This window comes from Anguilla rostrata, chromosome 2 (assembly GCF_018555375.3).
Source record: "Anguilla rostrata isolate EN2019 chromosome 2, ASM1855537v3, whole genome shotgun sequence".
NCBI lineage: Eukaryota > Metazoa > Chordata > Actinopteri > Anguilliformes > Anguillidae > Anguilla > Anguilla rostrata.
The window spans coordinates 55,852,760-55,865,467 of NC_057934.1; the positions used below are offsets into that span (position 1 = coordinate 55,852,760).

The following is a 12,708-nucleotide window of genomic DNA, read 5'->3' on the forward strand; positions in this document are numbered from 1 at the left end:
ACGTTATTAATATGAAATAGTTATAAGATTTACAATATGGAAATTGAGTCTTGTGTACGTTACACATTTTATAAAATTAACGGATTTAAGTGGTCAATAAAGTGTGTATTAAAAAGAAAAGAAAAAACTGGACACATGCCATTTATCAAGAATGAGAACAGAACAGCACTTGTTTACAAAGACGATAACACCTGTCACATTTTAAATGTGGATCTGAGCTCACTTCATCATAAATTCATTTTCCCAGCTGTGCAGACTGATCCAAGTTATTTGATTGGTTGTGAGAATAGAAAATAAAATACCGTATACAGAAGACAGTTTGAAAAATATTGTTTTCAAATATTAAGACTTTATTCACCATATTGTTGATATAATTTGAAGTCTTTTGACGTGCGTAAAATCAGCAGGTATTAAGAGTAACCTGTGAAATACATAACTTCGTACATTCTTTTCGGAAAGCCATTTCCTTAATTACAAAACTTAACAGTTCTAAAAGGACTGTTGTAAGGCCTCTGGTTCCCTTATTGCGGTGATGTAGAAGAGTAGGTGGGGAATATGGTCCATTTGCAGAGAAAGGGCCCCATCTTGCTACGGCAGATTACTCGGCTTCAATTTTATACGCAGAGGTTACTGCGTGTCCAAGCAGACCTTGCAAGATTAAGTGGACTATTGTTCTGTGTACCCTGACAGCATGTCAGATGCAATCAATCTACCCTTGGGTACATTCCAAATTGTTAATGGTCACAGGTATTCTGAATGAGTTCTCAAAGGAAGTGCCCGGATGTTAGAATCTGTGGCCTTATTTGGAAGCAAATTATAATTGGTAAATTGTTGTGCATCTACATTGATACATCTTGAAATACTTTTCTAGGAGCCATTTTAATCACACTTAGGCAAATGTAACCAATCAAAACAAACTACAAAATTATGCATCAGAAAAAAACATGTTTGACAATGACATACCATATGTGTTTCTCCTTAACTCTGCCACTGACTAAACCTGCACTTTATTCCTTCCCAATGCAGAGGCTTACTTTGGTACAGTATCATCTCCATTGGCACTCCTTCACAGTCCTTCAAGGTCATCTGGCTCCTGTATCCTGTGGGTGCCATCTGCCTACTGCGGCAGAGCCACCTGCAGTATGTTTACAATGCTATAATTCTCCAGCCGCATTCGGTGTATGTCTCAACTGCCTCCACAAGTCGTCTTTGACATGTTTCAGGCAGAAAATTGAGAGAACACTCAAAGCTTTGGACATGAAATTTATTCCATCCTCTTTAAGCACACAGCCAGTTTGTTTCTTCGAATGCTGCTTTTATTTTCAGACGACCACAGGAAGTCTCATCTCCGGCAGCCCAGTCCTTCGGGAACTCCGGCCAGTCTGCCTGCATCCAGCACAGAACAGGCAGCGTGACTGGCCTTCTGGCATATGACATTGTTGTGGTGAGTATTCAAGCCTGAGGGCACGTCTGTGCAGGCCTTGTTGGACGTGATAGTATTCTAATATTACCCCCAACATCTGTAATTATTTTGAGTACACAACTATCTCAAGGCTCTCCTAAAAATCCCATTATTAAGCAGGCCCTCCCCAACATCTCTGCTTCTGGTGCCACCCCTGTAAGTACCAAACCCTTTCCCAGTGTTAAGCTTTACTGTACAAAGCCATGCACAAATGAACTACAATCAGAAATGCAATATACATCACAGTGTGCATATAGTATGTAGGTTATTTAATGAGAATGCACACAGGTAAATAAACATTCAAAAAGGTTCTGTTTAGATTCAAATTAAACAGAAAAATTCCAGGGAATCTCCCCGAGGAATTCCAGGGAAGACATGGACTGGATTGAATTAGATTTTATTTTTGGGTAAAAATACATATTTTGTATACAAGATAACATGAATAGGATAGAGCACGCAAGTTGGTTGAATTTTGTTATTTCCAGTATATGGTCCTTGATGGAAAGCAAATATAGATTATAATATCAGCGTTGCACAGACGGTCAAAAGGCTAAAAGTGAGATGTCAAACTGCCCAACCAAGTTCTCTTCATCGCAGCATCAAGCTCTTCATCTGTTAGGAACCACAAAATGGTACTATACAACATAGCCCTCTCCAAGAACATCACGGCAGTGCGTTTAGCGTGCAGATTCTTCCTGCACATCTTCCTATTCCCCTTCTACTGAACTCTACTCTGTGGGCAGGTGCTGGTCATTTCCTATCTGGACTTCTATAAATTCCTCTTTGCTGATCTCCAGGCCTCCATCATCAGACCTCTGCAGCTCAGCCAGAATGCTGCTGCTCGCCAGATCTACCATCTCCCCAGGCGTGGCCATGTCACACCCCTTCTCCTCTCCTTCCACTGGCTACCACTGTCGACTAGCATAACATTCTAACATTTATGTTAGCATATCAGACAGCCATAGGGACCACTTTGTTGTATCTTCAAAATATCATAAGACTGTACACGCCAACCAGACCTCTATGTTTTGCCACCTCGGTGCACCCGGCCCTTCCCCCCTGGAGTGCACTATGTCTGCACCATGACCCTCTTGAGTTTTTGGGATAGTAATGTTATAGGTATAAGTTTTTGAAGATAGGTTAGCCCTGTAGTGGTAATTACTTTGTTTAAAATACTAATTGTTGGTTTGTCACACATCAATTTGTCTATAAACGAGCCTTCATTTGTAAGCCACTGTCTGCTAACTTATATAACACATATTGGCATTTTACATAACTATGGGTTAATATCGCCCTGTATTGGATATATATATATATATATGCACACACAATTGACAAGTATAATGTTGAACAATAACCAAGTGTCATATTGGAAAGATATTGCTTTAACTTTAAGTGAGGTAGTGACGTCACTACGTATGTGCGGGGAGACGTTGGTGTTCTAGTCTAATGCATTGACAAAGAAGGTGAAATTAAGTTCAGCTTTATTTCTTGTAGTGCTGCAACTATTGCACCACATAGTTAATTACTTGTCATAGAGCGTGTGCCCAAAGACTACGCATTTTGCAAAAATTTGCTAGTCGTAGTGACTCAGCAGCAGTCCTGCACTGAGATCACCAGGGACACATTACGATGTTAAGACTGGCCTGGACACGGTCACAGTCAACTAACAGAGGTACAATAAAGTCCGCCTTTACTTACGATCTATTCAGATTAGAAAGGACGCCAACATCAGGGTACAACAGAGCAATTGGACACACACCTGTAGCACTTCGCAAGCCCCCTTCCGTGCTTAGCCTAAGGACACTCCACAGCCGTCGTCTCAGGTAAATACATCGTTGTTGATTAAACAACACTAACAGGATTGGGTTGTTCCACTAGAGTTGCTGTAACTGCTGGCTACAATTTCACGTGAAGTCAATGAACAATATTTCGATTACTAACGCTATATGTAAAGTTACGTTAGCTATATCGATAAACTGCAGTACTGATCTATCCTTTCGTACTTAACCAAAATATACGACAGAACGAGCCGTTAACGTCTGTGTGCGAGCGAAGGGCACTCGTTCTTTCCTTTCAATATATCGATACAAGTTAAACATTGAACTAATTATTAGATAGTAAAGACACATTAGCTAGCGCTAGCTACCTTGTATATGATTTCTGCTATCCAGTACTATTTTTTATTTAATTGTTGTACGGAATAAATAATTGCTCTAAGGTAGCTGCAGGAGATCGGATGAATTGTATTATTTTGGGGAACAGCGTTGCACTTCCTGTGACGTAGTGTTCCCCACCCGTTTTACTGTGATTGGTAGAAGGAGAAGTCAGTTAGTGCTTTTGGCAAATCACAGTGGGTATATACTGGGACAGGGTATTTTTCATGGTATTTGGTTTCACCGTGTAAAAATTAGAGCACTGTATGCATAGTCCCCCCAGTTCAGGGTACCATAACGTTTGGGACATATACATGTTACGTAAATGTAGTTACGTAAAAAAAGTGGTAATGTTTAGCACTTTGTTGCATATCCTTTTCATGCAATGACTGGTTTAAGTCTGTGACCCATTGAAATGACCAGGTGCTGAGTATCTTCACTTCTGCTGGTCCTCTGTCAGGTCTGTGCTACAGCTATCTTCAGCTCATGTTTGTTCAGAATAAGAATTGCATGTCCAGTTGGATTCAGCTCTGGTGAATGACTAGCCCTGTCAAGAATGTTCTTGTTTTGGGCTTTGAAAAACTCTTGTTGCTTTAGCAGTGTGTTTGGGATCATTGTCTTGCTGTAGCATAGTCCAATGAGTTTGGAGTCATTTGGTTGAGAATTGATTCTGTGGCTGCTATCAGCAGTTATATCGTCAACGAAGACAAGTGAGCCAGTGTCTGTGGCAGCTATACCTGCTCAAACCATAACATGCCCCACCACCATGTTTCACAGATGAAGGAGCTGCTATGGATTTTATGTAGACCTCCACACTTTGTTCTTGCCATCACTCTGATACAAGTGAATCTTTGTTCTCGTCTGTCCAAAGTATGTTTTTATAGAACTCTGCAAGCTCTGTTAAGTACTTCCTGGCAAACTAACCTGGCCATCCTGTTTTTGTGGCTAATTAGTGGATTGCATGTTGCAGCGTAGCCTCTGTAGTTCTGTTTGTGAAGTCGTCTGTGAACAGTAGTCACTGACACATCCACCCCTGCCTGCTGAAGAGTGTTTCTCATATGTTGGACAGGAGCTTGAGGGCTTTTCTTCATTATGGTGAGAATTTGTCACTTATCAATTGTTGAGATCTTCCTTAACCTACCCAGTCCTTTGTGATTACTGAGCTCACTAGTGTTCTCTTTCTTCTTAATGATGTTCCAAGCAGTTGATTTTGGTATGCTTATGGTTTGGCTTATGTCTCTGACTGTTTTTTTATTTCTTTCTTCTCAGCCTCATAATTGCTTCTTTGACTTTTATTGGCACAATTCTGGTCCTTATGTTATAAAATGCCAGTAACAGGTGCCAAAAGCAATCAAAAGCCTAGAATCAAGACTAGATAAAGTGCTTAGCCTATATGTGTACCTAGGAAGCAATTGAACACTCCTGACTAATCAGAAACACCTGTGTAGTTATTTGTGCCAGACATTATGGTGCCCTGAAATGGGGGGACTATGTGTAAAAAGTGCTGTAATTTCTACATGGTGAAATCATAGTTCATAAAAATACCCTTTAATAATTGCTGAGAATCAGCACTTTAACCACATGTGAATTGTTTGATTGCAGATCTAAAATTTGGAGTACAGAGCCAAATCAAGAAAATATCTCACTGCTCACTGTATATAGCCTATATTTAGGAAATTGTGAAATGGATTGGCCCTCGAGCGCTTTTAGGGAATTAACCGGAAAGAGCAAAAGTTTCAATAAAGTTTGGTTTGTCGTCTAATGGTGTGCTTGCGCCTGCTAATTATTTTCAGGACTACTTGGAGAGCCAGTTTCAGAATGGCATCTGGAGGCGAAGGGAAGAGCAGCCCACCGGCATCTCCCACCAAACAGAGCAACCGCTTGGCCCAAGAGCGGTCTCCCTATCTTCTGCAGCATGCTTACAACCCTGTGGACTGGTGAGACCTTTTTGACGACACTTTGTGTCTCAAGAAAGCCCCCTGCCTGTTCCACATGTTTTAACTTAAGCCTTTTATCCCTGTCTCACAGGTTTCCATGGGGACAGGAGGCATTTGACAAAGCAAAAAAAGAAGACAAACCCATTTTCCTGTCAGGTGATTTTTTTTTTTTGGGTCTTACATCATAATGCTCCCCCATGGATGCCAGTGTGCCATGGGATGCACAAGACCCAATATTTCATTCTTCTGTTTACATACTTTAAAAAATGATGTTGCTCCACTCACTAATCTGTGTCATGTGTGTCTTCCTCATTGCACGTGTTGGGGTTTGGTGTGTTAAGACACCTCCTAAATATGTAGGCTTTCTCTCACTCTCCACACCTTCTGCTGTGCCTCCTGCTCTCATAGTGGGGTACTCCACCTGTCACTGGTGTCACGTCATGGAGAGGGAGTCGTTTGAGGATGAGGAGATTGGCAAGATACTCAGCGATAACTTTGTCTGTATCAAGGTGGACAGGGAGGAGCGGCCTGATGTTGACAAGGTGTACATGACATTTGTGCAGGTGCGCCCTTGTCTAGGGTTTCCTACTGTGTGGTTTGAGATGTCATATGTCCTTGAAATTCTGGCCACAGTCCCATTTTGATTAAAATAACACTGCTTTCCTTATATCAGTGTCATGGCCGCAGTTGTTATCAAACTAAATAAATAAAATTTTTTATAAAATTCTTGTGGCATTTTAGTCACTGTAGCATGGACCTCTGAGGAGCACAAGCAGAACAGATTTGCTGTTCTGGCGCAGCTGTGCTGCTTCATTAGCCCTTTTTTTCTGAAGCCATAGGGAAGCGTCAGCTTATCAAGCAATTTGAAGCCAATTAGTCAAACATTAATCTGAAAATGATGATGATAACAGAAAAAAACGAAAGTAGTCTTACAAGGGGAGGAAATGTATCAAAAAAACATTTGCTGTCTCCCTCTCCAGGCGACCAGTGGGGGAGGAGGATGGCCAATGAGTGTGTGGCTCACCCCTGAACTTCGACCTTTCATTGGGGGCACATACTTCCCTCCGAGAAACACTGGTTTCAGGCCAGGGTTCAAAACCATACTAATGCGCATTATGGAGCAGGTAGAACAGCATGGTTGTCTGCTTTAGAATGTTAAATTGTCATAATGAGAAAGAATATATTTTCTGTCAGAAGCACTTTTGAAGCGTGTAATATAATTGATAACGTGGATATTTGCGTGTGCTTTCATAGCAGAGTTAGCATCCTCTTGTGCTGATGTGCTTCCCTGTACATCCTGCAGTGGCGTAGTAACAGGGACGCTCTGGAGTCGAACGGGGAGCGAGTCATCGAAGCGCTGAAGAAAAGCAGCGCCATCGCAGCCAGCGCAGACGACTTGCCCCCTCCCGCCATCACCGTCGCCAAGAGGTGCTTCATCCAGCTGGCAAAATCATATGAGGAAGAGTATGGGGGCTTCACTGAAATGCCCAAATTCCCCTCTCCAGGTCAGCAGAATTTCCACATGAATTCAGTGCAGCTGTCCATGGATCCTAGGCTGCCACTGAAACCTGCTTATTTATTTATGTATTTATTTGTTTGTTTATTCCATTTATTACATTTTTTATCATGCCATATTCGGGTGTTGATCTCACATCTCATTAAACTCCCTCAGTTTTATTTATCATGATGGTTGTTCACAGTCGTTTACGGTTTAATGCGTGGAAGTGCACCGTTCTGTCAGACACGGGTCTCTGTGTTCCTCCTCGTCACCCTGATTGGGCTGCTCGCTGCCTGTCTTGCACAGTGAACCTGATGTTCCTCATGACATTCTGGGCCACGAACCACTCCACTGCAGAGGGGGCCGAGGCTCTTCGCATGTCCCTGCACACCCTGCGGATGATGGCGCTCGGGGGCATTCACGACCATGTGGGGCAGGTAGCGCACCTCACCCTGACCCCCTCCCCCGCCCCACGCTTCCCTCGCCTGCCCTGGATGTCTCTTACTTCGGCCTCCTCTAATGATAGGAAGATATAATTTCTCTAATTGGAAAGATACAGGAAATTCACTGAGCAGACAGGGCTAAACCTGCACCAAAGAGACATTTCAGATATTCCCTACGTCTTTCAGCTGAATGTGCATGTCCTTCCTCTCCTGTCCTGTTACCCGCCCCTCTTCTCCACCGGCTGTTCTTCCTTTCTCACATTGTTTGTTTCCTGTGTTTCACCGGCCCTGTCTCTCATCGCTGTGGCACGTCTCTTCCCTGAGCTCTGTTCTCCGTTTTTCCTGTCCCACCCTCCCTCAGGGCTTCCACCGCTACTCCACAGACTCCTCCTGGCACGTTCCCCACTTTGAGAAGATGCTGTACGACCAGGCTCAGCTGGCAGTGGCCTACATTACCGCCTATCAGGTACGTTCATGCGTGTGTGTGTGTGTGTGTGTGTGGGTGTGTGTGTTTGTATGTGCATGTGTTTGTGTGTGTGTGTGTGTGTGTTTGTGCCTGTGTGCATGTGTGTGTGTGTGTGTGCCTGCCCATGTGCAAATATACAATCTGTTCATTTGGATGTGCGTGTTCCTGTGGGGGTTGGAGGGGGGGTATGTATGGTTGTGTGTGTGTGTACATGTACAATTTTTGCCTTTAGGTGTATATATTTGTGTGTGTGTGTGTTTCTAAGGGTCCAATTTCCAGCCAAGGAACTGTTTTAGCTTTTCCACAGTTATGAAGAGCCCTGGTAAATGTAGTCTAAGACTACACTAGTATACTCTCTATTTGGGCCAGACTTACAGTGAAACCACGTCAGCCTGGCACACTGGACTGCAAACAGTGCATTGGATGTTTGATGCGTAATACATCTGTTAAAGGATTATAGTCCGTCCGCCAGGGTATATATTTCTCTGACCTGTAGATTATGGGTCACCTCTTCCTGGGTATTCTCTCTGTAAAATGGAGGGTAACCTGCATTTTGCAGGAAACAGGAGAGCAAACAGCCAGAGGCTGGTAGATGGACGCTTTGTGCCTGGCTCAGCAGTTTGGGGGCTGCAGACAGGCGGTTGAGGGGTCTTCTGTGTTTTGTTTGGAGTAGGTGTCGGGGGAGCAGTTCTTTGCAGATGTGGCCCGGGACGTGCTGCTCTACGTCTCGCGGGACCTGAGCGACAAGGTGAGCAATCTTCTCGCTCATTAGCACCTGGCCGCGCGCTCTGCTGACGCTGCACCGCCAGCCGTCACCGTAACGAGAGGCGAGGGGGGAGGGGGAGGCGGGCGGGCAGGCAGGCACGCGCTGAAAAATCTCCTAAAACCAGCCCGAGGAGGTCAACTCATTTCTGTACACCGGAGCAGGGCAGGACGGGCCCTCAAAGTGATTAATGGGTCAACAGCATTGAGCAGCACACACAAAGTAATACCCGCCCTAATAATTATCCCTCCCAAGATTTATTAAGCTATTATACGCATAATAAAGATGACTAGCAAATAGAATTGACCTGTTTTCATAGATATGTGTTCTCTTGCATAATATGTTTTTAACAAATTGTAGGGTTCCACGGAGGTCACTTTGTATTAAGTTGCCCGGAGATCTGCCTGTGTGAAAAGTTGTGAGTGTAGAGAGCGACAGACTGGTGGCGCTGGCCTAGAGCTGGCCAGCTGGATGTGGATGTTTGTGAGGTTAGTGAAGGGTCTTCCCTCTCTGTTGCCCTGCAGTCGGGGGGCTTCTACAGCGCAGAGGACGCAGACTCGCTCCCCACAGCCCAGTCCAGTGAGAAGAAAGAGGGAGCCTTCTGTGTGTGGACCGCAGGGGACACCAGGGGCCTGCTGAGGGAGCCTGTGGAGGGGGCCACAGGAGGGGCCACGCAGGCAGACATCTTCATGCACCACTACGGCGTGAAGGAGCAAGGCAACGTGGCGCCTGAGCAGGTACAGAGCAGTGTGTTTGTGTGTGTGTGTGTGTGTGTCTGTTTGTGTCTGTTTGTGTGTGCACGTTGGTGTGTGTGTATGTGTTTGTATGCGCGTGTGTGTGTGTGTGCAACCGTGGTGTGTGTGTGGTGTGCTGTTGCTGTGTGTGTCAGTGTTGTTGTGTGTGCGTGGTGTGTGTGTGTGTGTGTGTGTGTGTGTGTGTGTGTTTGTATGCGTGTGTGTGTGTGTTTGTATGCGTGTGTGCACATGTGGGTGTTCATGCTCGAGTGCATGTGTGTGCGCATTTTCCACTGTCCCCACAATTGTACAAGTGGCCAGATTGGATATACATATATTTAGGACCAAATACAAATACTGTGGTCCACATCATAATTGAAAATATTAGATTCTATGTGATTTGCTATTTCATGTGCCAGATAGGCTATATGGATGTGGGTCACTTAAAACTACTTGAGTGTCATTATGTGGACAGGTGTGTGTGCATGTGCAGTGTAAGAATGCACAGAGGGTTATTGTGCGTGGAAATCAGAGCTCCCCACGTTTCTCTTTGTCTCCTCTCCATCTGCTTCTCTTTGCCTGTGTGCAGGACCCCCATGGGGAGCTACAGGGGCAGAATGTGCTAATCGTGCGCTATTCCGTGGAGCTTACCGCCGCTAAGTTCGGCCTGAGTGTGGAGAAGGCCGAGGAGGTGCTGGCCGCGGGCAGGGAGAAGCTGGCACAGGTCCGGAAGGGCCGCCCGCCCCCTCACCTCGACACTAAGATGCTGTCCTCCTGGAATGGTAAGAGATACGCGGAGACGACCAATCATCCAAGGGCACAGATTCTCTAATCTCACCAGATGCTCATCACCGGTGTTCCTTCTGTCCTCTAACTAGTGTAATGGTAACAGGAGACTCCAGTGGTATTTTACAGCTCCTGCACATTCCTGAAGAAGTGTATTCAAGGGTATATCATTAATTTCTGTGGCACTAACTTCATCCTACCCCTTTTCTTGCATATTCATAAGGAACATTCTAGCTTCAGCGGTAGACAGACAGGAATCTCAAAGATGGGTATGTAGAGCCGGCGGCCTGGTTAGTGTAAAGAATTTGTGCCAAGGCTCTGACCTTCCAGAACTTTCTTTTGTTGAACCTCTGTCTCTAGATGTCACTGCAGTGAACCAAGACACATGGCCCACAATGCTGTGACAGGCTAGATGGTTGTTCTGGAGGGATAACTTTAGTAAGAATTATCCTTTTTCTGTGGCTTTTGATAATCACACAGTACAGTATTATAACATTTCCTCTCCACCTGGAGCATTTTTGTGCTTTAGGCTCGCTGCCAGTTTTTAAAAGCTTTGAAGTCTTCTTCTGAGTGCACGCTGGCTGTAGTCCTATGTCTTCCAGCTCCTTCACAGGCGTACACAGGACTTTTACTTCCTGCGTGACTAATACACGCTTGGAAAGTGATTAATGAAGTGATTTCTTAATTAAGAGAAGACTGAGACTTTGCTTAACTGAAGTGTTCCTGGGCCTGCTGTGCTCCATTACATTCCTAATTCACTTCAACGGGAGACTTCAACCTGCAGTTGCTGTTCTTCACCCTACACATTAATCAGAGCTGAGAGTCCCTTCTTGGCAGTGGGAAAAGTACTCGCAGGCACTGCAGAATATTCACTCTGATGAGGTGTTTAGGAAGTTCTCTTGGGTCTTTTACCATTGAGTGTGCAACATGGACTATCAGGGTATGACAGAAATGTGCATACTGTACATGATGTGAGTGACTGAATATCTGCACAGCCATAGAGCATGTGACACTGAATTCATTCAACTGTGCACACACACACAGGCACACACAGTGCTCACTGACCGGTACACACACAGTCTTCACTGCACTGCAAAACAAATACACACATTCCTCTTCAGTGTGGTACAGTCCTCACTGTGCTGTGCTGTACTGTACTTGACACACACTAGACTTGCTGTATGGTATTGTATACACACACAGTCCTCACTGTATGGTATTGTATATACACACATTCCTCCTTAGTACTGTATTATGCGCTGTGGTCCTCACTGCTGTGATGTACTGTACTAAACATACAGTCCGCGCTGTATCGTATTGTACAGTATATACACACACAGTCCTCTTCAGTACTGTATTACACTCTCCAGTCCTCACTGTGCTGCACGTGGCTGCAGTGCTCACACGGCTGTCCCCTCCCCACAGGACTGATGCTCTCTGGGTTTGCGCGGGTGGGCGCCGTCCTGGGCGACAGGGCGCTGGTGGAGCGGGCGGAGCAGGCAGCCCAGTTCCTGAGGGATCAGCTGTGGGACGAGGCCGGGCAAAGACTCCTGCACTCCTGCTACCGCGGGGAAGAGATGCAGGTGGAACAGATGTGAGTCAGTGCTCTCTGCTCTGCTCTTCTCTCTCTGATGCGCACTTTGAAACCTGACACTGGGCCATATATCAGTATACGCTCTGTGCTGAAACGAGGCCATGTATTAATATGATGCCTGGGCTCAGCATGTGGAAAGTTGATCATGCATCAATACACACGTTTGCTATGCTGAAATCATATGTCAGTGCACACACTCTTCGTGCTGAAACCAGACCATGCATCACTACACACTCACCATTCCCAAAGATAGATACATCAATGCCCACTCACCATCTGGAGAACTGAACATATGTCATTGCACACTCTCTCTCTGTGCTGTTACCAGACCATGCATTGATACAAAGTAACCATCCAGATACAAAAAAAAATATATCAATAGTCTCACCACTCAGTAGGCAGAACATATGTCCATACACACGCTATCCAGATAAGCTAGTGTGGAGTAATGGAATTAAGGATGCATACCCAAAGTCACGGGAGTCAAAAATACTGGGAACACACACACATACACACACACACACGCACACACACGCACACACACATACACATGTAATTTGATGCCTTTTGCCTTGTCTTGGCCAGGACACCCTTTTTAATTTTAACCATTTTTAATCTCAATGAGGTTTTCCTGTTTAAGTAAAGGTTTAAAAAGAATAATAAATAATAATAATAATTTAATGGTCATATTTCTATTTTTTATTTTTATTTTTTAGCCAGTTTTAATGGAGACAGATAGGGCCACATAGTTGGTGAAACTAACCTATGTAAGTGCTGTTATTTGCTGTACAGTACAGGAGTCCACAGAGTGCTGCTTCAGTGTTCAGGTATCTGTCTGTATCAGCAGTTGCAGGTGAATGTGTAGAGTG

General features: G+C 44.6%; 1 protein-coding gene across 3 annotated transcripts in view; it reads left to right on the forward strand.

Moving 5' to 3' along the window:
- The first annotated feature begins 2,692 nt into the window (after positions 1-2,692).
- spata20 (spermatogenesis associated 20) overlaps positions 2,693-12,708 on the forward strand; it is a 30,481-nt gene continuing 20,465 nt past the window's right edge. Inside the window, exons 1-12 of one of the 3 annotated variants that reach the window (XM_064323233.1) lie at positions 2,693-3,288; positions 5,412-5,555; positions 5,647-5,711; positions 5,964-6,118; positions 6,536-6,679; positions 6,859-7,060; positions 7,360-7,490; positions 7,858-7,962; positions 8,636-8,710; positions 9,250-9,462; positions 10,049-10,241; positions 11,671-11,839. In XM_064323233.1, the coding sequence (XP_064179303.1) occupies positions 3,095-3,288; positions 5,412-5,555; positions 5,647-5,711; positions 5,964-6,118; positions 6,536-6,679; positions 6,859-7,060; positions 7,360-7,490; positions 7,858-7,962; positions 8,636-8,710; positions 9,250-9,462; positions 10,049-10,241; positions 11,671-11,839 (1,790 nt within the window). In that variant the 5' untranslated portion in view covers positions 2,693-3,094. Of the gene's footprint in view, positions 3,289-3,873; positions 4,079-4,689; positions 4,714-5,411; positions 5,556-5,646; positions 5,712-5,963; positions 6,119-6,535; positions 6,680-6,858; positions 7,061-7,359; positions 7,491-7,857; positions 7,963-8,635; positions 8,711-9,249; positions 9,463-10,048; positions 10,242-11,670; positions 11,840-12,708 lie in introns of those variants that run through there. The other 2 variants (XM_064323234.1, XM_064323235.1) reach the window with 2 other exon arrangements.